Source organism: Zootoca vivipara, chromosome 3, assembly GCF_963506605.1.
Source record: "Zootoca vivipara chromosome 3, rZooViv1.1, whole genome shotgun sequence".
Taxonomy (NCBI): domain Eukaryota; kingdom Metazoa; phylum Chordata; class Lepidosauria; order Squamata; family Lacertidae; genus Zootoca; species Zootoca vivipara.
The window spans coordinates 9304920-9331812 of NC_083278.1; the positions used below are offsets into that span (position 1 = coordinate 9304920).

General features: G+C 38.9%; 2 protein-coding genes across 6 annotated transcripts in view; one reads left to right on the forward strand and one right to left on the reverse strand.

Annotated features, from left to right (window-relative positions):
• Positions 1-26893, reverse strand: part of CTNNA1 (catenin alpha 1) — a 69082-nt gene that overhangs the window by 32603 nt on the left and 9586 nt on the right. For all 5 annotated transcript variants that reach the window (XM_035110170.2, XM_035110169.2, XM_035110167.2 and 2 more), the window contains exons 2-8: positions 26049-26155; positions 23239-23434; positions 20631-20797; positions 19763-19882; positions 17685-17951; positions 15413-15616; positions 67-147 (exon numbers count right to left, since the gene is read on the reverse strand). In XM_035110170.2, coding sequence (XP_034966061.1) covers positions 67-147; positions 15413-15616; positions 17685-17951; positions 19763-19882; positions 20631-20797; positions 23239-23434; positions 26049-26153 — 1140 coding nt within the window. In that variant the 5' untranslated portion in view covers positions 26154-26155. The remainder of the gene's footprint in view (positions 1-66; positions 148-15412; positions 15617-17684; positions 17952-19762; positions 19883-20630; positions 20798-23238; positions 23435-26048; positions 26156-26893) is intronic.
• Positions 2949-4765, forward strand: LRRTM2 (leucine rich repeat transmembrane neuronal 2). The gene has a single exon (XM_035110171.1). The coding sequence runs from the start codon at positions 3251-3253 to the stop codon at positions 4763-4765; it is 1515 nt and encodes a 504-aa protein (XP_034966062.1). The 5' UTR covers positions 2949-3250.

Genomic DNA, 26893 nt, shown 5'->3' on the forward strand with positions numbered 1-26893 from the left:
TGATAAATGGAATGTTATGTAGTGTAACTGTTTGCATGAACACTTTATACATATTTAATACTGTACCTGTCTACGCAAATCCCTTGTCTTTTTTGTCATTTTGTCTATTGCAGAATTTAAAGCATCACTTCTTTCTTTGCGTCCGGCCTAGAAAATTAGATAAAACAAACAAGCTTTATTAATGTATTGTACCCATTGCAATGGCTCTTTTCCAAAGGATTTGAACACCCAGGTTTCTCTGTTGACTTCAGTGTCAAAGGCAATGCCTCATAGATGATGAGCTAACAACACTGAAGTCCAAACAGAACGCCATACTTTGTACGCTCAGGTCACATGCACAAGTAAGGAGCCCCTTTATGGGACTGAATACTTACAATGGTTGATATAGACATAGGGTTGAATCAAACACTGCACGAGCAGACTTCTGCTCTCACACAATGGCACTGCTGAACACATAAAGCACTTATACATAGTTGAACCTGGCAAAAACTTAGTTCTATGATAGAATAGTTTAAATCACAGTAGGGGGTGGGTTGTGGCCTTCCAGTTGCTGCTGGACTCATAATCCCTGATCATTGCCATGGTAGTTGGGGTTGATGGGATTTGGAGTTCAGTCACATCCAGAGAGTCACAGGTTTATAAGTGGTTTCAAATTTCTATAAATAGGGGAAGCATCCCTTCAATATTTTGGCTCATGAAACCATCTAGTTAGGTGACCAAAGATACTCTCTCTTAGAACTGCCTTTCTCCAAGATGTTGTATATAAAGTTAATAAATAATAGTAACAACTCTGCACAGGTTTTGAGACTCAGACATATATAGACTTACAAAAACTTTACATTTTTGTCAAGAAGTCTATTTTTGTCAAGAGTGATTGTTGTTGCCTTCCATTTTTTTCTTGACTTTTCCCTCTTTCCCCAAATAATAATTCGTCATATCTTAACACTTGCGTGTCACTGGTTTTAGGGGAAAACTCTGGAATTTCTCATTAAAACTTTCCCCACACGCATGTTGGCTATGCTACATTTGTGAAGTTTTAATGTGGGAAGTTTCCCTTGTCCTCTGGGAACATAAAACCAAACTGTTTAATACCCGTAGAGATTGAGTGAATGGAGAGGTCCTTAAGCATTGGGTTTAAAAAACCCAAAGCAGACAACTTGAGGTGAGAACCTAATAGGATTCTTTTTTTTGGGGGGGGGGGTGCAATTTATGCTGGGACAGCCTCCTTCCAGTTCTGTCACAGAGGTACAAAAAGGGAAATAACCGACAGAGCTACTGGGCGAGACTGGCATTTCAAGCAGGCTTCGAAATGTCTGCTTACCACTGTGAGTGCAGTGCTGCCCTCTAGTGAGCATGACAACCGAAAAGCAACTGAGTTTGTTATATGTATAATGATTTAAAAGTTGCAGAATATACCGTAGTTAATGACAGAACAAGTCTCAAAATACTTAAGACAGAATTGTTAGTTAGCATTCATTCTTACTGTCATAGCCTATTTATTCCAGTATTTGAACTGATAAAATTTGCTACACAACTTGAACAAAATTCCTCCAATTAACAATTCTATTTTAAAAATAAAAATAAAAGCCACAAGCTTCTTGCTTATTAGAATTACAGGTAGTTTTTTTTACCTGTACTACATCACCCACACGGCAAAACTAAATATTTATGGTAGTTTTTGCCAAACAAACCCAGACTCATGCAATTAACATTTGCTTTGGCTAGGTAGGGGGGAAAGTAAAGTTTACTTTTTTCCAGAAAAGGCTGAAAATTGATCAGGATGCCTGCAAACGTCCTCAAGATCTATTTCAAGTTTCCCTGTGAACTCTTTGTCCACCCAGGTTTGCTTTTGTTCTTCAAGTTCTCATTATCACATTTGTTTCATTGGAATAGGACTCAAGTTTGCTTGTTCTCAAATAATATCTGAACTATCCAGAAGTAGAACCATTAGAGCTTTGAATGACATTATCTTATTTTATTTTTTTAAAAAACACATTTAAAGTAGAAAACGATTTATTAAAGCTATTGCATTTGATTTGACTCCCCTATGTGGTCTTTACCAAAACACTCTTTCTCCATTTCTAGCAAATAAAAAAATAAAAATTCTTCCTTTTAAACTAGATCTTTAATTATATAGCAATACAAATAATTTCTGACATGCTAACCCCTTGCAACTCTCCCTTGGCAGATTTTTTTTTTTTAATTTAGCACCCTGCTCTCACACATGTAGGCATAAGAATGCCAGCAGGACCACCATGTCACAAAAATCTGTACTATAACTTTACTTCACAAATTCAGATGTATAGCTCAGGGCTATTGTTATAAACATGTAACTTGCAAGAGAGATTCATGTAAAGTCATTCCAATTACTTGGATGCTGGATGAAAAATTCCTACAATTAGTTTTTCCTCTTAGTGGTAGTCTAATCTCACAATTCACAGTATGCACCACTGTGTCTTAAACTGCAAAGCTTCTGGAAAACCCAAACAAAAAGGAACGTCACAGGATGACGTCAGCCTATATACAGTTGTGTGGTCGCAGCACATAAGCAAATGCATTCCTGTACCGTATCCCTGAAAGCTTTTCAGCAAATGCATTCAAGCGACTACAGAAGCTTCTCTCAGCAATAAGCCACCCTTCTGCCATCAACAAGTTAAGACAAAAAAGCCATAGCAGTTGAAAGCATTTTCAATTAAGCAGCAGTACCAAGAACTCCAATTCAGCACTGTTTAAGGAATTAACAGACCTACCGCTGGAAATCAAGGAAATGAATTCAAAAGGAATATGAGAAAAGAGGATGTCAAGTCATTTTTTTCCTCGGATGAGGACAGCAGAAGAAAGTAAATTATTCAAAGGTTGTCAGTGTTAGAGCCTTTTACAGACTCACTGTGTTGAGTCTAAAACTGCGACTGAATGCAACCGCCAACGCACTCAAAAGAATGGGTAAGTTTATATATTTTTGTTTGTTGTACTATGTGCAGTCAACCTTGCTTCAGAAATGCACATTTAGACAACAATAGATTTAAAAGGCAGTTTTCAGTTGCCTTATCAGTAATGTCAATAATTCAGAGATGCTCACTAGGATTTGTTTTATATTCTAAGACCTGAAACATTTTAATGCATGTGATTTATCTGTAGCATTCTTTATCCGTCTTGTTGGAAGCATACATCTGATAAAAATATCCTATTTTGTTGTTTCCCTGAATTATATTCTGCAGGCTTACATTTCAAGTGGCCATTAGGGGCTCCTATGCTGGCAGCAGTATATGCAATGAGTATTGTTTTTAAAATGCTGCCTGCCTTGGGCACGGCTTGTCCGCCAAAATGCCGTTGCGAGAAGCTGCTCTTTTACTGTGACTCTCAGGGGTTTCACTCAGTGCCAAACACCACTGACAAGGGCTGTCTAGGTTTGTCTTTGAGGCACAATGTTATTATGGAACTTGAAGGGGATCAGTTTGCAAGCTTCAGTCAACTTACTTGGCTTCATTTAGACCATAATCAAATTGATACAATAAGAGAAGATGGTTTTCAAGGACTGTATAAACTCAAGGAATTAGTTTTAAGTTCAAATAAAATCTCTTATTTGCCAAACACAACTTTTAGCCAACTGCTTAACCTGCAACATTTGGACCTCTCTTTCAATCAATTGTCTGCTTTGCATCCTGAGTTGTTCTATGGCCTTCGCAAACTGCAAACCTTGAGTTTACGTTCCAATTCCCTGAGGACTATCCCAGTCCGTCTATTTTCAGACTGCCGTAGTTTGGATTTTTTGGATTTGAGCACAAATCGCTTGCGAAGTTTGGCACGCAATGGATTTGCAGGATTAATCAAACTGAGGGAACTTCACCTAGAGCACAACCAGCTGACAAAGATTAACTTTGCTCATTTCCTACGGCTAAGCAATCTGCACATGCTCTTCTTGCAGGGGAATAAAATTAGCAACTTGACATGCGGGATGGAATGGACCTGGGGCACTTTAGAAAAGCTAGATTTGTCTGGAAATGAGATCAAAGCCATTGATATGACAGTTTTTGAAACAATGCCTAATCTTAAAGTACTCTTACTGGATAACAACAAGCTAACCACTCTGGAGTCCAAGGTTTTATATTCACTTGCAACCCTTACTACAGTGGGCCTCTCCAGCAATCCCTGGGAATGCAGCCCCAAAATATGTGCACTAGCCACATGGCTGAGTGGCTTCCAAGGTCGGTGGGAGCATTCGATACTTTGTCATAGCCCAAACCACACCCAGGGAGAGGATATTCTAGATGCAGTTTATGGTTTTCAGCTTTGTTGGAATTTATCAACTGTTGTTACATCCATTGCTACAAGTTACAGAGCTCCAACGACTGAATATACAAAAAGGATAAGCTCCTCAAATTTCCATGTGGGAGACAAAGAAATTTCAACTACGACAGGCATACCCATTACTACAGAAGAGCAGTTGCCTGAGCCGAACAATGCCGTCTTCAGCCAGCAGGTAATTACAGGAACAATGGCTTTATTATTTTCTTTCTTTTTTATCATTTTTGTAGTGTTCATCTCCAGGAAGTGCTGCCCTCCCACATTAAGAAAAATTAGGCAGTGCTCAATGATTCAAAGCCACAGGCAACTACGATCTCAAACACGGCTACATATGTCAAACATGTCAGACCAAGGACCATATAATGAATATGAAGCCAGCCATGAAGGACCTTTCATCATCATTAATGGTTACGGACAGTGCAAGTGTCAGCAACTACCCTATAAAGAATGTGAAGTATAATATATACAGGTAATCAAAAAACAAAAAGAAACACAAAATCAGATAAACTTATTTTAAATTGCAGGGATCCTACACATATTTTTGATTTTTTTTTTTTACAAATGTTGAGAAAGCTTGGATTTTTCTAGGCTACTTGTTTTGAGTGATGCAGTATTTAAGGGTGGCTTTTTTAAACCCATAGTATTTTCTGTGTTAAAGCAGCAATGTTTGCATTAAATTTGCACTCCTAATGTTTGGAAGTCTAAATATGCTCAACCCAAAATATGTAAACTGCTTCATGTTAATGTAATTATACGTGTAAATTTTTACTCTCAAGCCTCCAGATTTGATTTAGAAGAATGGTCTGGATGAAAAGATGTTAGGCATATATTTACAGGACCCAGTAAAGGGAGGACATTTTACCAACTAAAGCATTGTAGCTATGATCCCCAACATTTCAGCTGGCTTGGTTTTCTTTTGAAGTAGAGATTTAATGGAATTTTCTTCATTAAAAAAAACTGGTTCTTGGGACTTATGATCTACAGTGGAAAGGTGCAAATGGGGATTTTCCAGTGTACTGAAGCATGGAAAAAGATTATTATTTTCTTAACTCCATATTGAGAGTTCAGCTTATCTAAATGTGTTCCAGATTCAGAATATAGCTGTTGACAGTTCTGAATAAACCAGGATTACATCCCCATTGCTTTGAAATATCAACCTTCTACAGGCAATCAGTAGCATGCAGTTTGGTCTTCAAAGTATTAGATACACTTCAACTTTTATTAAATCTGTCTAATGGGACACATTTCAGACTAAGAATCAATATATACTTTACACAAATGAAAACTGAGATGGTTGTTTTTTTAAAGCAAACACAGAAAATTATTCCTTTCATCTCCAGCTGTTTGTCTAGACCAGAAAACTATTTTATGCACCAACTACTGGTTTCTCTGGAGGACAAATTAGTCCTTGCAGTACAGCTTTCATCTACCATTGCAACATCCCAATCAAGTAAGATTTATGCTCAAATCCTGGTCTGGTTTATTCAGAAGTGAGACAAATATGTTGGGAGACGTAAGAACATTTTAATGTAGGATATCAGAGATGGTTTACTAAAAAAGCAATTTTAGGAACACTATTTTGCTGAGCAGAATGTTTAGAAATATTTTAGGCAGTACAAAACTACTCTGAACAAAACTGATTTCTGGATAACAATACAGTTTCCAGATTGGGTTATGGAATTGAATATTACTGTGCATCTAATGTGGACAGAAGTTCATTGGAGAGGAGAATTTAATACAACTGTTCAAAAATCATGAACACATAACCAAAGCTATAAAGTTAGAAGGAAATGTACATATGTAGATCTAACATATCATGCCACGTTCAGCTGCAACAGTATTTACAAGTACATGCAGAGGGAAAAGAAACATTGGTGCTTGGAGTTCTTAAATCAGTATATAGTATTAATTGTGTGTTGTACTATGCTGCAAAGTTTTCAACCTAACCATTGGCTCAAAAATCCATTTTTATATGCGTAATATCTCTTAGTGAAGTACTTGGATAAATATATTTCAATGCTTTAACAAAAAAAAGTGAGTAGTTTGGAGATGCAAGACTTTAAAGCCACTGAGTCAAAGTCCACAACCCATGAGCTTAAGCTTTTCATATTGGACTCTATTTTAAGTTAATAGGAGGGCTCCTATTTTTCTAGTTCTATTAAGCCACTGACTGTTTACTACTAGAGTGAAAATGGATGGACAGATGGAAGGATATCTGCAAATATCTCATGTAGTAAGCCATTATTTTAGCCATATACAGTGTATTCTATGCATCTGGGCAAAGGGAATTTCTCTCTGCATTTAAACACTGCAGCCACCAAGAATCTATTCAGCTTCATTGAGATTAGTGTTCTATATACCAAACTCTCGCAAACTGCCAGCCTCTTCTCCCAGCTCCCACTCCATATGGAGACACAGATAATTTCATGTCTTGCCAAGAATCAGCTGTGCATAACTCTACAAGTGTGTTAGGAAGGTGGACAAAGGCAATGAAAGATAAAGGCTTAACAGCAGAAGTCAGTCCCTTTCTTAACAGGTAGCAAACAGGCTTTTCTTTCAAAAATGTCTGCAGTTCCTCACTATGCTGAGTAGCAATGCACTAACTCTATAGAATTTAGTATAAAGTGGGAAATATAAATTCCAGCAGTTTTTCCACAGAACCATTTACATGCCCAAGATCATTACCACTACAAGCCCTTTTTGCTTCCTATAGCATATTTCCAATTGAAAATAGCCCAACGTTATCCCAGTTAATTACTTAAAAAATATGTAGGAGCTGTGAAACTGGCTGGACTTATTTAGCCAACATTTCTAGTTCCCAACAACCCCTGCCCTCCTGGGTACTTTCTATGGCTTATGCTGGGCTTTTGTAAGAGATGCCAGTAGAATCCTACTGCTGCCATTATCTCCTCCAAATGTGTGGTAGGAAACGGATATTCGTGTTTAACATGTGGAACAGGGGGATTCTGCAGCAAGTGAGTATGTGGAACTGCTGATAATAGTCTGATCTGCGTTTACTTTTCCCTTCAAGGAAATTCTCTATTCCTCCCTGCCATGTTAACCCACCTATCTATCCCTTCCCTTTGGGCTGGTATTTGTAGACACCTAAGCAAGGACAGTCCAATGTTATTTCCATACTCAAGCAGGTTTGGATTACAAAGTTATGACATGTCTTGCAGATACTTCCATTACCACAATGAATACTTGTCTTTATAGTGACCTTTGGCTGCTTTAACAAAAAACTATGTGGGCTACTAAGTTTGAACTTGCAATCACTCAAAGCACAGGCCAGTATTAAACCCAGTAAGAGGAATCATATGGCTTGCGTGATGATTCACTGGCATCCACAAAAATAGACCAGTCTTTCAAACAACACTGAGCTGTACACAGCAAGCCCGCCCACTAGTTATGTTCGCTATATTTCTAACTATTTTGCTTTGTCTATCTAGGAAAGAGGGTATTTTATTGAGTGGCAAACTGACTGCTACTACACTCACATTCAGTCTTGTATAAGGAAAGATGTCAGGAGTATTATTTTAACCAACAGAACATACAGTATGAAGATCATTTCAAACCTGCATAATCACACTGACAATAGCATCTATGAAGGATGTACATGTATGAAATGCCAAAAGACTGAATTCAAACACAAAAAAATTCCAGTTGACAGGTTTCTACAATTTGGCCAATATACATCAAATATCAAATAAGTGAAGGGAGAGAGTTTCATGCATCATTATTTATTAAATTTATATACAGTACTGCCCTTCATTACAGGGCAATTCACAACATAAAAATAAAAAATTAGAACACAAAATACATAACAAGAACAAAAACAAACCAATAATCTTCCTCCCACAAACATGTGTAAAAGAACATAGAATGTTAATCAGACAAAGGCCTGGTTATAGAGAAAAGTTTTCGCCTGGCGCCTAAACCTATGCATTGAAGGTGCCAGGTGTATCATTAAATAAATTACTAAATTTATTCAGGAGGAGTGATATTTATGTTTGCTCTTAGCTTATAAAGGTCAGGCAGCTTTAATTTACTAGTATGAGATTAATATCCTGTCTCTCCCTTTGGCTACTTCCCTTTATTTCTGCCTCCCTCAAAAGTTCATTCAAAAGAATGAAAAAAGTAGTGATTTATAACCACATGTATATATATATACCAAAGCTGTATAAGGTATAACATTAATTGGTGTCTAAAAGAATTCTTCCCAGAAAAAACAGGTTTTTTTGGCAGTAAGAAATCTAAAACATAAGAATACCATCATCAAAGCAGAACACTGTTTACAGTGAAAATGGATAGAAACTGCATTGTAAACATGTATCATGGAGATATGCACATGTGAATCAACCTCAAGACTAGCATAATGTACTGTGTCATGCAGCTGTAGTTCTCCCCCAACCTTCATACACTACGTGTTTTCATTAGCGACGGTTTCCACACATGCTTGAAGTTTTCTCTTATTTGCTAATATCAGAATGCTTTCCTTCATGTCTTCTACAGCTACACTTACAGAGCCTTAGAAGGGGAGGGGTCAAAACAAGCAGAACCACATCGTATTTGTGGAACTCACTGCCCAACAAATCTCTCAGTATATGTATTACTGCCTTTATGGTCCATTAAGGTCCTTGCAAGCAAGTTTCAGAATTACAATTTGTTGCTGCATGTGGGAAGAACAAGGTGGTGAGGTTATATCATGTTTGGTGCCACAATCATCTGCACTCCAAGATCAGATACATGGAGTTTGCTTCACAAGCATTATCTTCCTTCAACTGATAGCAACATTAAATACAGTACTTTGGAATCACTTTTAATATTCAAGTAGTTACTTGCTTTGTGTGTGATACACACAAACACTCACTCACTCTACAGGGGTATAAAGGTTTAGATTACACCATTACCCAACATAAATGCAGGTCATGTAACCTAAGGGAACAAAAGGGTAGCTACATCCATGATGCAAACTTCAGAAGTCTCCCCAGTCCTTCTAATCCATCATTTCTCTCATTACTAATTTTTTTCCTGGAACTTTTCATTTAATTCTGAAATAAAATATTAACAGACATTCCAAATGACCTGTGCCAATAATGTTCCAAGATGCGTTTTCTGGTGGAGGATAAAGGTTCATAATGCAGTAATTGCAGTGTACAAAAACATTAAAATTGTGTATACTGTAAAAATAGAAGTTGCCTCTTTATTGGTGCCATTTCAAGATGGAAAATACTGGTAATGCAATCTATTTGGTGACAAAATGTAACAACAGCAGTCTTCAGGACCAGCTATAAATTACCTGCTCCTGCAATATAGGCTGTCTAGAAAGGCTCTGAGTATGGTACCTTCCATTACACACCATTGAAATGCCACTGTTAGCTACATTAGTATAGACCAGTCCCTGCTGTCAGGATTAATGGGAATTGTAGTCTGACAACTTATGGAGACACCACTTTGGCCACTGTGAACTTTCTGGATCCTCAAGTGAATTGTTATTATTAATAATAATTTATTAAATTTCTAAACTGCCCTTCATCTGAGGATCACAGAGTGGTTTACAATATAAAAACACAACAATTCACAACACAGTAATAAACAGAAATAATGTAACCAACAGCTGAAAAACAAACAATGGAAGAAAATACTACATGGAAGAAGCAGTAAAAAGCAGCAATTACTGAATCAGGAAGGCGGGTGGAGAGATTAAAAAATGGGAAACACTTTGGGTTAATATTTTGATATTAAAGTCCTGAAGAACCCAACAAGCATGAAATAGCCTGGGATCTGCTTGATTTTAATCCTTTTATTTTCAAGACACAGATTTCAGTTTGCCCAGGTTTCCAAATGAGTTTAGGATGGCACTCTAAATTGACTAATGAACAACACAGTGCCACACAAAGTAGTAAAAAAACCCAACCCTAATATTTGGAAAAGAACTGTGTGTATTATTCTGATTTGTGTATAAACTGGTTGTTTCCTAGCTGTTCAACAAACGTGACCTAGACTGGCTGTGATTGCTAAAGTTCAGCCAGCTTGACTGCACTGGCTCCCATTTTAAAGTTACATTTTGGGAGCCCAATGAGTGAGTGAGTTGTGTGAATCTGTCACTATGTCAAAAAAAATTCCTCTTCCTCTTCTCTATCTGCCTAGCTAGGATTACCTGTTCACCTTTACATTTCACAATATGCTCACAGGCAAAATTCTTCAAAATTTCAGGCACTGAATCTGCTTTTACCCCAAACTGGCATTTGGGAACCTACTTCATCTTTTTAAAAATTTTTTAAACAATTTTATTTATTGAAAGAAAAAAACAAAGTTAAAAACATTTACATTCATTTTACATGCATCATTACATACATCTTACATACCTCCTTTCGCATTCAGCTTCAACTTTCACTCTCGTAAGGTCATAATAATAAAAAACTAAACAAAACGATAGTCATCATACTTCAACTCAACATAATCTCCCTCCACCACCCTCCACCCACCACATGTGCTAGACTTCCAATCACGTAATCCATACTTATCTTTCCTCTCTATTAATATCTTTTGCATATTATTTCCTTTATGCATATTTCTTCTCTTTTCATTCCAATATACTTTATAACTTATACAATCAACTTTAACTATTACATCATATTTTTAATTCATCCTCTATTTTCTTATCTTACTGATTTCTGATTACTTCATCTTTTTTATCATATATGTGTGAATTGTGATTGTACTGCTGTTGTGATCCTATCCTGAACCAAATGAATCCTTACCCAACAGTTGAAAACTAACATTTTTAATGGATGTTCAGAATTCTATGTCAGACTTTTGTAAAGTCTGATAAAGGTAAAGATTAAATACTCTCCCTGAAACCATTAAATTGAACTAGCATGGACAATGCGAATGTCGTTTTGATTTGCAAGGGTATAGCTGGCAGTCCATTTGATAAGGATAGGATTGTCCAATAGGATAGTCATGCCATACTAAAAGCATTATTTGTGCTCACCCTCCTTCCCAATCTTGTGTAAGACGAGAGGACTGGAAAAGGGGGGGGGGCTGAGTCTGCATTTCCTAATTTTACGGAAACACATGTGGCATGAGCAAGGTACTAAGGTAACCCAGTCAGATGGATGGGGTACTTTTATTATCATTATCATTATTATTCGGCTCTAGATTGGGGTTGTGAAGAGAGGGAAACAGCTGCAATGAGTATTATTTTGTAATGGCATAGCAAACTACAGAATTTTGTTTTTTTAAGCACCTATGTCTCACTTGCAAAAACACTGCTGATTTAGTGTCTAAATGTGGTTAAGTTCACCTTCATCTGCACTTCAAGTCAGTTAAAGTAGTGTTTCTTACTATGATGCTGAAATTGGGGTGTTTTTTTTTAAAAAAACACCCAACAACAATTCTGCCTTGATTTCAAAGTTAAGATTATAATGTTCTAATATAAGCAGAAGCACTGTGAAACGAAGCATTACCTGGTAAATGAGCTCTTCAGCAATTTACCTTCCCTCAACATACAAAAGATTGGCATAGAGGACTTCATGAAGTAGACACATGGTCTAGGACCTGAACAACTGCAGCTAGTTCTATACATCTAACAAAAGTTTGGATTTGTGCTCAAGTACTCCCTTTCCATGCTTTATTGTAAGCTTGGTTTGAAACTTCTGAGTTCTAAAGTAGTCTTTATATGGTACTGGGGATTGCAAGTCAAAGAAAAACAAGCCAAATTCCATTGGATATGCCCAAAGCCTTGAATACACTTAAATGCAACTCTCTAGATCCTGACCACCATTCTGCCTAATTGTGTTTTAGATTAAACCGCTTTGGTTTCTGCTTTCTTATGAAGGAAATGAATTGTCTCAACACAAATGCCCTTAGCCATCAGTTGCCCAATATGCAAGCCAAGTGACACCATAAGATTACTTTCTGCCAAGTGTTTTTCACTGAGATTTCATCTTCAGATTTCTCATGGATCCAAATAATTTTACTTAATTACACAAGTTTCATTCACACTACAGGCAAAGACTGGTTTACGCTTCTCCAATGTGTGCAACTGTAAACATGCACGTGGCCCAAACCTGGAAATGTCCCAAAAAGGGGTGGAATGGGGCAGCCTTAAGTGGGCCCCAGTGACACACGTGGGGGTCCAGAATAACCCCTGTGCAAATCGGTTGCTGCCTCTACTGTCTTGTGCTTATATTTAGGTGATGTTTTATGGATACAGTTGCAATAGTGCTAATGATCTGAAAGCTTTGCTCACTGTGGATGTCATTGCATGAGGTGAACCAGTAAAGCTATGTTCCCATGAAATAAGATCTACTTATATTTGCTGTGATCTGGATTTAGGGGGGGGGGAGAGGGTAATAGAAGTAGTGGCACCTCCTGGAATGCTGGAGTCCAATTTTGGGAGAATGATTCTGGGGCATCTAAGGCATCCAAAAAATTAAAGATGAAGAAGCTTCCCTACCATTGTAATTAATTCCTACACTCTACTTCTGGTTTTTAATATCTAGCTGCTGATCCATAAATGGGTCAATTTACTTACACCATGAATGTTCAGTTCATAGAATAATTATTCTTCACCAAAAGCTTCTAATAGAAGTTGGGCAACATCCAGTATGCAAGGGGACACCTTTCTTCTACAGCTCCCTTCCCACAAATGCTAAAATATCCTCCTCCCCGCCCCTCACAGCTAATACTGGGGGCTTACAGGGGGAGAAGGAATCTGTTGTGCCAACAGTATCTTTCAGTTGTGGACAGCTATTGTTAGATTTCACCCCAGGTATACCGCTTGACAATCATCCTCAATAGGTTTATTGACCAGCTCAATAAATTAAAATGTTATAGAATTAAGATTTCCTTGAATCATGGAACTGGAAGGGACCCTTTGGGGCATCTAGTCCAGGCATGGCCAAACTTGGCCTCCAGCTGTTTTGGAACTACAATTCCCACCATCCCTGATAACTGGTCCTGTTAGCTAAGGATGAGGGGAGTTGTAGCCCCCAAATAGCTGTAGGGCCAAGATTGACCATGCCTGATCTAGCCCAACCCCTCCAATGGAATCTCAATAATCCTAACCTGAACCTTTAAAACAGTGCCCCTCAGCACAAAATCCTCCAATTCTTCCCTTGCTTATAATATACTGTACTTGCCTTTAATCTTCCCACTACTACCTTTAAAACAGTGCCCCTCAGCACAAAATCCTCCAATTCTTCCCTTGCTTATAATATACTTGCCTTTAATCTTCCCACTACTACCATACCACCTTCTTTTTATTCCTTCTTTGCACCCCACCCAAGCACAGCCATAAATAGCTCTCTAATGATGCCTTATTGCTACTCCCCTTAACACTTTACTTTGGAAGGAATAAACACTACAATGACCAACCACAGATTACTAACTGCTGAAGCAAAAGAAACCGTTGGAGCAGGCATGGCCCAACTTGGTCCTCCAGCTGTTAGCTGGTCCTGTTAGCTAGGGATGATGAGAGTTGTGGTCCCAAAACAGCTGGAGGGCCAAGTTTGGTCATGCCTGGAGTTTAGAGCAAACATCTGACACTCATGGATTGCAATACAATTTGAGCAGCAGCTTACCAAATTCCCTCTGCCCTGTTTTGTAAATGAGGTCAAATTAATATAGAGCCATTTTATGCACACATTCGAAGCTACATCTATAACTACTATTCAGTCTCGTAGGCATTTGACAACTCCCCTCTATAACTACTATTCAGTCTCGTAGGCATTTGACAACTCCCCGCTCCAATAATTTATTTCTTGGCAGTTCTCAAATTTTATTTCAAACATAGTTATTTCCATACGCTTATCATGCATCCTGTGTTGCTATACATCAAGTCAATTTACAGTAAGAATAGTCAATGTCTTAAAAGTATTTCAGACACTCATTCTTCCAATAAAGCAAACAAGAGATGCTCGTTAACCTAGTCAAACTGCAGTCTTACCTGATTTAGTATCTACTCATGGGTGTGGGTGAAAGGAGACACATGAAAATCCAGAAATGAGTGGAACTTGCAACAGGAAGACCAAGCAACAGATAGTTGACACTGCAGCCACCCAAACTGCACATGCCTTTTGTTCCTTCATTCTCCTTAGACAAATCTTTCTTACATCCTACATTTGTAATTAGTGTTGACACCAAATTTGCTGAAGGAAACTCTCCTTCAAATTTTAACAAGTTTACCACAAATATTGTAAGGATATACAAATATGCATTTGATGGGAGATTGAACATTTTCAATCTGAAAGTATATGACAGGTACCAGCAGTAGGTTTGACAGTTATCACTGTGCAATGTAGTTAAGTCTTATGTGGACTTGAAGCAAGGATTTTTATTTTGCTGTCAAAACTCCATTCTAAATTCAAATGCTTAAATGTTGGATGTCAGCACTGTTCCAGTTCTATTGCCATCTTTTAAATCCCTTCTTTTTACAGTATGTTGAATGAACAGAAATGTATCTTATGCAAACAGATGTCAATGATGCTATATTTGCAGCATCAACACCATCTTAAGCTATGTCATCATTTATTAAAAGACCACATCACTTCAGTCACTTTAACCCTCAACAGGCACTCATATGGTTGTATTTGTCAATATCTGCTGCATATGTTAAAACAATCTCCTGGAGATTGTCACGAAGAGTCGGACACGACTAAACGACTAAACAACAACAACAAAGCATGAGCTTTTATAGACAAGAGCCTACTTCTTCAAAAGTACTATATACTCTTGATATTCCCCAGCAGGACTCTTGCTATATTTAAGATCCATTTCGCACACCACAGTAATTGCACAATGTAATGCCATGACACATCTATTTAGGGCTGCAGGAAACTAGAGCTACAGAATACTCAACATCCAGCTTTTCCATCCAACCCTCATTTCAATTCAATAGGCACGGAGTAATTTAGAAGTTAGGAAAAAGTTATACCAACACACCAAGAGAGTATATCCAAAAGAAAAAAGTTACAAAAGACCCAACTTTACTTCCAGTTCTATTTCTTAAGAGATTCTAGTCAAATTCAAGCCACACCATTTACGGTCTCTTTTCAAATTTCACTTACAAATACACACACAACATAATTTGGTTACTCACATTTCCCATGTATTCTGAAAGCAGATCTTGCAAGGCTTGTCGCACTGCATTACACTCAGCAACTATGCGTTCCCGTCGGTCATCACGTGTGCAGGATGAGTCAGCCATTAGGGCTGCACCACTAATGATGCTCTCCAGGCGCTCTTCCAGGGAAGGCCTAAAACGCTCCTCACTGAAGTTCAAAGGATCCACAATGATTTGTTTCTGGCAGGAAGAAAAAGTTATAAACTCCAAGTAAGTGCCATACTACTCTGGGTCAGTTTGATGAACACAGCTGAGAAATATTAGGAAATGCAACTCATACTTTTGACATCAAGCACGTTACCAAGTTTCCTCTTTTCAACCTATGCAGGGCTAAAATCTTCCTTGGACTAAAGAGAACAAAGTAGTACATTAAACTCAATTCCTTCCGGCTTAAAAGCCTTTTTAACAGAGTTTGCAACAGTATAGTTTATACCAAGTTAAACTACAGCAGGGATTCCACTTCAATCTTTTTCATGTTAACATGAATCTTTTTCATTAACATGTTAAAAAGGATCTTCAGACAAAGCGTTACAATTTGTCAACTCTCCAATATTTTCAGTGTTTAATCCTTTTAGGGATTCTGTTACACAGTAGCACAGCCACTGAAAAGGGTTTTTGACCACTACTGAAAAGGGTTTTTGACCACTACTAACAGCACAATTCAATACATGTCTACTCAGAAGTCCCACAGAGTTCAATGAGGTTTACTCTCAGGTAAGAGAGTGCAAAATCACAGCCTAAATTTTACTTTACAAAGGAATGGACCCAAGACCAAGAATTTCACATATAATGCAATTTCACTTGGGTTGAGGACTGCCATAAGAAGGCTGTTGAGGGTTTTAAAAATTACACTAGCACTTAGTAGTGAGCCTGGAATATATTTGCAGCCAGAGAAGACAAATGAGATTGGATTTAATAGGCTGGTTAACCTTTCTATGCCAGAGCTTCCTAGAAGATGTAGAGGAAGCCTCAAACAGGGATGAGGACAGGAAAGGCTGGATGGTATTGACAGGAACACAGAGAAGACATAGAAATGCTGATCAGGGTATGATACAGGGTAGGCAACCCATTTTTGCTGGCCTTGGTAGACAGGAAAAGTTTGTGTTTGCTATGACCCAAAGATGTCTGGGATATTGAACCCCTATGTAATTGTGGGGTGACAAAATTCCCTGCTCATTTCAAATCTGTGAAGGTGGCTTATCCCTGTTGCACTAAGCCCAAGAGCAATTCTGAAAGGAACCTGATGCCTTACTGCTTTTCAAATACCTCCAAAAGCCAGTTCTGGATCAAGGAGTCCCAGTTCTTCTCTATGGTCTGGGGCAGGCATAGGCAAACTTGGCCCACCAGATGTTTTGGGACTACAACTCCCATCATCCCTGACCACTGGTCCTGTTAGCTAGGGATTGTATGAGTTGTAGTCCCAAAACATCTGGAGGGCCGCGTTTGCCTATGCCTGGTCTGGGGAAAGGGGTGGAGATTCTGACACTGAACTCATGTCAGAGGCACTTTTATTTCTGCCCCTTGCAAAAGTGGATTAAGGAAATGGATCCAAGGAGACAAATCTGGAAAGCTGAAATGCAAGGTGGGGGTAGTAGCAGCCTATGCAAAAGCTGGATGAAACCAGTACAGAGCTAAAAGGAGACAAGAGTCAAAGCTGGGGGGACAGGACGGGACGGGACGGGACTGTGAAGTAACTTATTCACACAGGACTGAGGAAGAAGAGAAGACCTTGTCAAGAAAAGAGCAGATAGGTTGCATTTCACATATTCACTTAAATAGGGGAAATATTCTGTTTCAAATCTCCAGCTTTCCTATCAGGTCATGGTGAAAGTCGAGAAAAGTGAGTTTATGTCCTAATTTCAGCCCTGTTTTGAATGAAGCTAAGCATCGAATCTTACTGCCACCCCCTAACAGTTCTCTGAAAATAACCATGCCAAAAGAAGGAAGGTAGCTTATCTAGAGCTAAGTACCAGTCTTGCCAACTACACATCTCCAGATGTTTAAGCAGTCATGTAATCAACTGTGTGTGCACTCATGGTGCCCAAGTGTATCTACAGAAATGTACATTTATCACCATATTCACACAGATGGTACAGATGTTTACAAATCTGTTAGTTTCTGAATAGCCATGTGTAAACCAAGGATACGGTTACTCATCACCCTCAGGAGATCTGTTTCTAGGTAACTTACGACCAACTGTCTATGAAAAGGGAACATACATTTCCCCCCTGCAAAATGCAGTACTTACATCAAAGTTGTTAAGTGCATACGCCAATTCTCCGCCACCGCTCTGGTGCTGAACAGAGTCTTCAGAAGCTGTTGCCTGGGCTGCATTAGAGATTCCTGTGACTGCCTGCTGCAGCTGCTTGTAGATCAAATCCCTGTTGGCTTTGTAAGCAGCTACATCTGGGTGCTGTAGACATGCTTGAGAAGCAGTGTAAAGTATAGGAATATTTTTCTGAAGGATTCCTCTGGCTGCTGCCATCTGATCACGATGGCCAATATCTTTTAATTCCTGCAGAGAATATTTCAAATAGCAAGATGTGTTAAGAGATAAATATGATGCAGGTCAGCACTTAAGACTCCCCCATAACTAACAGAGCATTGCATATTGTTCCCTTTGAACAAGTAGTGTAATAGCATAACATTCATCAAGAAGTATATCAAACTACAAGGCTTCTAAGACATGATTATGTTGCAACAGTAGAATCCTGAAAGTTTAGGTTTCATTAATAGAAGTTCAGGTAATTAGAAAACTTCTAGACAGCAGAGAGAAGTATGAGCAAGAGTCTCACAAGTTTTATCAGAAGCTTCAAATAGTAAAGCAGTAAAGTCTCAGTCAAGCCTCTTATGGTTTCAAATCTTAATTATACATGTACACAATATTCTCTCAGACCATGATATGTACTCACTGAAGCTTAAAATTCTGCAGAAAACCAACACACACCACCACCACCTCCAGAGAGCTAGCTGCTATTTTGTTGTTGTTTGAGAAGAATAGTACTGTAGCTAAGTTGTAACTTGAAGAAAGGGCAGATTGGAATACAGAACTCTCCTCTATATTTTGCTAATGATGTTCAAGTGGCTGTAAATAGGCCCAAGGAATTGGAAGTTGTATGAAAACTGAATGTAATTTTCTTTGCCTACTCTGGAACTTAACTTCTAAGGATTCTGCCCCACAACATTTCCAGCAACTGTCTTGGAGGTATACATAGATGTGATTCCTTCTCCAATCTTAAACCAAAGGAAAACAGATTCTTATTATGAACCAATTCCTGAGACTGGCACTTCAATTTAAAATAAATAGAACTTCCGTTGAGAGTGATGGCAGTCACTTCCAGGGAGCTTGCTACATGGAGATTTCGATGCATGTAGCAGCAAAAGTCCTGCACACTAGCTAATCACTTAGGCAGCTGAAACCATTAAAAACATACTAAAGGACAGCCTTTGGATCAACTCATCAGCACTCACAACTCCCTCCCTTAATTTTTAACTGTGGATTTATAGGGACTTGTCCTTAAATTCTATGGAATGGGTTTCAGAGCCATTTCACGGCAAACTGACTGACCCAACACAACTTTTTGTCCATGGGCCCAACCCTACTGGTAACATACAGTATAGGCAGCCAGTGAAGATCCTGCCAAATAGGTATTCTATGTCTGCACACCAAAATGTCAGTTGGTATTCTGGTGGTAGCATTCTGCACTAGCGGCAATTTCCTGACCATCTTCAAAAATAGCCCTGTGTAGAGAGCATTACAGAAGTCAAGATGGGAGATTGCCAGAATATGCATAACTATAGCTAGGCTATCCCTATGCAAGAACAGTTGTAGCTGATGAAGCAGACAAGGCTGGAAATGGGAATGGGCACTCCTTGGCACAGAAGCCAATTGAGCCTCATATGACAGAGATAGCTCTAGAAGTGTCTCCAGACAATGGGTAAGATTCACCTAACAAGTCCCATCCGCAGAAGCCCTGCTTGCATAATGGGTTCTCCCCCCCCCTCTCCCCTGAAAAAACTAGATCAGGGTTATGTGTTGGGAGAATGAGATGCAGAGGGGGGAGGGGGGATTGTTTCCTCTGGCAGGCTGAAATACTTGCACTGGCGGAACGGTCAGAAGACTGTGATATTGAATTCCTCCCATTGTACCTACAACTCCACCCAGAAGAGGCTGAACATCCATTTCCTGGACATGAAAGCCACCCACCCACAGTCCTTAAAAGTATTTATAGCATTGCAATCTTGTGATTCTGTTACAAATACTGTCAGATACTATACCAGTAAATAAAGCAACCATATCTTTCAAAACATGCAAAGTTACTATACCTGCTGTCTTTTGCCTGCCATTATATTAAGCTTATCCACCTCTGGTTTAAGAGCTTTGTACTGTATTCCTAAATCTTGTTCAGTACCAGCATTTCTTAGTTTCATGATGCCTTCTTCTACCTAGAAGATTAAATCAGATTTTGAACTATATGGACTATACAACTTTTAAAAATGTAATACAGATTCTGTAGAAGTAGTACCAGTAACTTCCAAGAGTACCTAAGCAGTAGTAATCTGTTGGGCTCCTCCAACCCCCAACAAAACAGGCATGCAATCTGAATGACAATGTAACCTGCCTGTTTTAATGGCATATAGCTCTAGCCTGACTTTACATAGCAATACTTAGTCCACTGGCCAAAATGTAAGCCAAGAATTGTATATGGGGTCATATCACAGAGGAAGATCTGTTAGTCTATCTAATCCAGGGGTAAGCAACCTTTTTCACCCGTGGGCCGATCCACCGTCCCTCAGACCATGGGGTGAGCCGGACTATATTTTTTGGGGGGAAAACCGAACGAATTCCTATGCCCCACAAATAACCCAGAGATGCATTTTAAATAAAAGGACACATTGTACTCATGTAAAAACACGCTGATTCCTGGACCGTCCGTGGGCTGGATTTAGAAGGCGATTGGGCCGCATCCGGCCCCCGGGCCTTAGGTTGCCTACGCCTGATCTAATGCATCAATGTGTTTTCAACAGTGCTTATCCAGATGTTACTAGGAAGCCCATTAGCAGAGGAATGAAGGCAAAAGCACTCCTCTACTGCAGTCCCTTCTTCCCTGCTATTCCAAAAAACTATTGTGAACAACTTTAATAATAAGCAAATTAAAAAGAGACAGAAAGTTTCAGTTGAGTCACTACTTACAACTTTAAGTTGAACAAGCAGTTTGTACACATCTGCCATATCAGCCAAAATGAGCAGCCGGGTGACAGCTGATAGGAGGGCACGGGCTGCTCTCACCATGTTCCCCCGTTTCACAGAAGAACATGGGTCATCAGCAAATTCTCCAGAGGCACTCTTCATCAAGTCTCCTATGTACACAAAGTTAGCAAAAAAGGGGTTACATTTCTTCAGTCTTTCCAATTATCACTGGATGAGGTAGTTTACACTTCCTATGGCAGTAAATGAATATGTAGAAGCAGCACTATTTTCTTACAAAACTGGCAGAATCCTAATAAATATCTATTGCAATTATGCAAATAGCTGTAAATTGCCAGGAGAGACATTCCATCCTATTAAAATTAATTAAAATAAATCCAACCTTCTGAAATATATATATTGCACTGGATATTTTTTCCAGAGACGGGAGATAGAGATATTTCTTTCAATTAAAAGAAAATTTCTCAAATCAGAGAATTTGGTATCATGCTCTTGAAAGAGAGGTCAAGGTAATTATCAGAAAATTGTAAAGTTGAGATCTCATTTTACAAAGGGCTATTATTATTTATTAAATTTATTAGTTGCTTTTTCTGCCACTCAAAGCAACTTACAATATTTTAAGCAAAAAACACATACATACAGTGGTACCTCGACTTACGAATGACTCGACAGCCAAATTTTTCGACTTACGAATGGGGGTAATGGCCGCGCGCTTACGAATGTCTTGACATCCGGAAAAAAACTGTGGCGGTTTTAGATAGGGATTTTTCGACTTGCAAATTTTTAGATAGGGTTGCTTCGACTTACAAATTTATCAGTTTTCAATGCATTCCTATGGGAAATCGTGTTTCCAATGGCATTCTTCGACTTACGAATTTTTCGACTTACGAAGGTGCCTTCGGAACGGATTAAATTTGTAAGTCGAGGCACCACTGTACATACATTAAAACCAATATTTAAAAAAACTCTAGATCAAAAAAATCCCACCCATGCAAAAAGGCTGTCAATAGTTAAAAGCCTGATTAAAAAGGAATGTTTTTGGCAGGTTCCTAATTTTATTAGTATTAATAATATGTAACAATGGTGCACACGGAGCCTCCTTGGGGAGAGCACTCCATAAGCAGTGAGCCACCACTGAAAAGACAAATACTTATGTTGCTACCCTCCAGACCTCCCACGGAATGGTCTCAGATTAGAATTGCAGGGTTCATGTCAGTTCATAAGGAGAGAGCGGTCCTTGAGGTACTGCTGCCCTAAACCACATAAGACTTAATAGATCAAAATCAGCACTTGTGGCCAGAAACTAAGTGGTAGCTAGTGCAGTGGTCTGGATTGGTGTTATGTGCTCAGATCATTTTACCCCAGTGTCTGCTGAATTCTGTACCAGCTACGGTTTCTGACGTACAACACACTAAAGTGATCTAATCTAGAGATTACCAGAGGGTAGGCAACATAAATTAGGCCATCCCTGTCCAGATAGGGCAGCAGTGGTGAACCTATGGCATGCATGTCAGAGTGGGCACTCACGAGCCCTCTCTGCGGGCACACGAGCCATTGGCCCAGCAAGCACAGTGGCCATCCGCTCCCCCCACGCCAGTGCGGGTGGGAAGCGCTTCTTAGAGTGTGCTCTGCCCACAGTGGCGGGGGGGGGGAGTTTTGTTGGGTGGGCACGCCGCTGTGAGCAGTAAAAGTTCCATAGAACGTGTGTTATGTGAAGTGAAGTTCCGTGCCCGTGAACCAGCTGGCGGTGTGCTGTTGGTGAGTTGGAGGCGCATGTTTGCTGCACTGATGTGAGCGATTTGCAGCGTCTTTTAGTGGTGTTAGTTATTTTCTGCATTCCCCCTAAAAAAGCTCCAGATCCCTGCACAATCCCCCCGCCCAAAAACACTTCAACAACTTTGCCGTGTTGGCACTTTGTGAAAAATAAGTGGGGTTTTGCTTGCAATTTGAGCACTTAAGTCTCTAAAAGGCTCGTCACCACTAAGATAGGGGCATAGTTGGGCTTCTAGGTGAAGCTGATGGAAGGGACTCAGCATCACTGAGGCCTCAAGCTACGTACCTGCTCCTTCAGAGGGAGTGCAACCCCATCAAGAGCAGGAAACTTCCCCATCATCAGGTCTATGGAACCACCCGCTAACAACAGTGCCTCGGTCTTAAATAGATTGAGCTTCAGTTTATTTAAGTTTATTTTAGAAGCAGAATTTTAGTATCTTGTCTTATTGAAGATGAAATTGGCATTCCACAAAGCCACTTGGGTGACTGTGGGTCAATCACTATCTCTCAGACTAACCTACCTCACAGGATTATTGTAAGGATAAGTAGAAGTTGGCTACTTCTACATGCCACCTTGAGCTCCGTGGAGGAAGGGCAACATTAAAATGAAATACATCTGTAAATAAAACCAGTGCAATTAAGTACTTAAAATTGGCTTCTTTCTCATAATCAAAGGAATGGAAAGTGGCCTTTAAATATGTGCATGTATTGAGAGGCAGGCTACTAGTTTTTGTAACTAATAACTTCAGTGAACTAATTCTCAGGGCTGGGACAGTCATAGCAATTCAGCTCCCCATCACAATGTAGTGTTACAACATACCTTGTTTGCGAACATCTTCCACCGCTGCCACCAGCTCTTCTTTAAGAAACTGGCTCTCCTTTGCAATTTTGTCCCCTTTCTCCAGGAAGTTCTCTGTTGCCTGCTCAACTGATGCAGCTAGAACATGAGCCTTTTTAGATCGACCTCTTTTTTTGTTGGAGGGACCCTTGTTACTGGTATTAACCAGTGTTGTAACCTGGAAAGCAGCATCGCACGGGACATATTATTAGTTGACAAACTATAAGAACCTTCTCTGCTAATATGGATCCAGATTTATTTGTTGGACAAGCATCACAATTCAAGCAAGATCGACTGCATTTTAATTAAACAACACATCAAGCTAAAAGAGTCTGTTAAGTTTAAAATAATTTTATGTCAAACAGTTAAGCAGCTGAAACATTAGTTGCTGATTAGGAGTGTAGACTTTAATGCAAATCTCAGTTTTCTGCTCCAGAACAGTTTCTACAGGCAGTTCTCACCTTTATTTCTTCATTCTTGCATCCGTAGCTCTATCTTCACTTTTGCTCTCTTATTATACAATTATAACCTATTGGGTAAACTCTGACTTTGTGGATCTTTCATCTGCCTGCTTTTCTTGATGCACTTTAGTACTGTACTGAATTTCACCCTCTCCCATATTCAGTACTTTTTTCTGGGGGGATGCAGGGGTACACATGCACCTAAATATTTTGTGAATCTAAATTTGGCCTCATTAAGGGGCAGTATTTCAATTTGAGTAGGAAAATGAGAGTACCCCTAAACAATTTTTAAGAAAAAAAGCACTGCCCATATTCATACTGTTTCTCTCAAAAACTGTTATTCTCTCATCCTTTTCCAAGCCAATTTCTTCTCATGATGCTACATGTTTGTGGTTATTCACAATTACTTTCTATATTATGGAAACAGGTCACTGTTTTGAATACACAAGACATCTGTTTAATGTTACATGGGATTTTTCTTTCTTATGTTTGAATTTCTTCCTCTAAAGAGCTCAGGGTGGCATTCATGGTAGCATTCCATTTTATCCTAATAACGTTGCAGATAGAGAAAGATAGAGATAGAGAAAGCTACTTGGGTGAGGCCACCCAGTAGGATAGACCAATTTAAAGTTCCTCCATTTATGTTTCAAATATTTCCTCAACAGATATGTAAAAGAAAGTGTGCATCTGCGTAGAGACCACAGAGGAAATACCTAGGTTTTTGAGATCAAGCATTATACAAATCTGTTGATTTATAACTGAAGAAAGCCTTTGCATTACCTAACAGGAGACTTCCTTTTCACTGTTTTAGAAAATATTTTGTGATACATTCATTGATAATTTACTCTTTGTTAATTATTGTGAATTGCTAAATTGTATTATTGCTTGCTTATTATATTGGATTTTGTTTTAAAGTTTTAATTCTGGTTTGGATCAAGCTATGCTGGACTATATCAGGAAGGGCGAGCTGCAAGAAATAATCAAGCTGCACTGGGATGGTGATTAAAAGTAAATGCAAGAACAATTAGCAAAGTGATTTGCTCACAGACCAAGCACTCATAATCTTTAAGAAGCAAATAGCTGAAAGTTAAGGTCCAAAACAAGGTATTTCCATGTGGGAAACGCCCACCTTTGTAGGAAACAAAACCACATATCATAATGTGACTGCACAACTTTGTCCTCTTTCTTAATTTAATAGATTATTGTGATGAGATATAGGTTCGATTGTCCTGGAGATTGATCATAAAACTTGAGACAACTTGTCATGCCCTGACACTCAGTATTGTCTGTACAGTAATATGCATGACCTATTATGCCATAATTACATTTGAGCTCAAAAAGGAGATATTTTGGTCATGATTTCCTCTTTGAACAGAAATGCACTCTAATGTTATTTGGAACTGAGTCAGTGAGTGAGGTGTGGTGCAGATATGACATTTTGCAGTCTCTTAATCATGGTTGGATCAGATGTGCCAACTCAGGCTCATATGCTATTCTCTACGATCACTCTCCTGAGATAATTAGAGTCAGTATTACATTTGCCTCAAGTTGAATGCTACCCATATCTGACTTTAAACAAGAATTAGACGCTATAAATTAGAAGGTTTTAATCTCTGCTTTAAAGTTATCTATGCTCAGTGTCTGAAAAATGCTTCTAACCATATCACTTGATTCAATGTAGATATTAGTATCAACAATTACCGTACCACTGAAAAGGGGAAAGGGAAGGGGAGAAGGAGTGCAAACATCAGGAGGAGTGAATGAGACTGTTGGGTGCTCATTGTCTCTCAAGTCAGACATAGTTTAGAGATCACAAAGTACTCTGGACAAAATCTTCAACAGATGCACTCAAATCTGATTGAAATGACAAACTTAACTAATTAAGTCCCATTTAAACAAATGCATCTTCACCGGTTAACAAGACTAACTTATTTTGAATCGAGCACAATACCTTTGATATTGATTTGTGGGTTTAATAGAGGGCCACAGATTCCATTTAAAGAGACCAATATAAGTTTTGCTTTAATTATGTATGTGTGTTTTGCACAGAAGGCATTATGAAAGATAGTATCAGATCATATTTACCAGCTATTTTAAAAGGGTGATTTTTATAACCTGCTCATTTTATTTTGAAGTTTTCTTACTAAAAAAGAAAAAGAAAATGTGGGCAGAAGACTACATTGCAAGTTTGTCATGGTGCCCACTTTATACTTGGAAGTCCAATGCAGATCTTACTGACTAGTGATGTAGTACAATTAAACTAATAGTTACCCAACTCACTACTATTGATCCAAAACATTATTAGAAATCACCACATACAGCTTTTGTTACCTGTGTAACGAGAGGCTCTAACAACCTTTCAACTGCCAATGTCCTTATCTCCAGACTTTTTGGATCCCATTTGAAGTTAACGTTTCCTGCATTAATGGTAGTCATTTCTGGGGAAGAAGAGAGAATTATCTGTTTATTTCACTTACTAAAATTCTCTATACAGCACAAACTGGTGATTGTTTCAACTCAGAAGACTTGCTGAATTCAACAGAGCTTACTCAAAAGCTAAGTATGCATAGAATGGATGCCTCAGCTGCAGGCTAGGACAAATTACTTCTAGTACTAGAGCTCTGCCGCAAGAGCAGACAAAATTTACTCTTGTCCTATCCATCAAAGGAAGAGTTGGATTCAGTAGCCACCATTTAGCCCTAACCTGCAAAATGAGACCTGCTTTTGATTTCCGTCCCTACATTTTTCTCTATATACCACTATGTTTATATTCACACACTCTGTTTTTCTTAGCCTTTTTCCACTAAGAGAGTCACCCCCAACAGAACAAAACTTAAAATTATATATGTCACTGCTGCAACCCACAAGTCAAAGACCAATGAGCTGGATGACAGTTGGGAGCAGAAAGAAAGAATAGATTTCTTTCTCAAGTGCATTGCATAGGTTGATCTATGAGGAATTAATGTGTTGATGGTCTTGACTGAACAGCAGGATAGACACCTTGTCATTCCTACCACGATTCTTAAGTGCTGCAATAAAAACACAGCAGCAGCATAGTATCTGTACTTGCAACCCACAGCAGGGCAAACAGTATCATAGTGCTGGAAACCCCCAGAGAACACACATTCAAGTTTCATGAAAAAGAAGACAGGGACTGACAACAAAGTAGTGCAGCT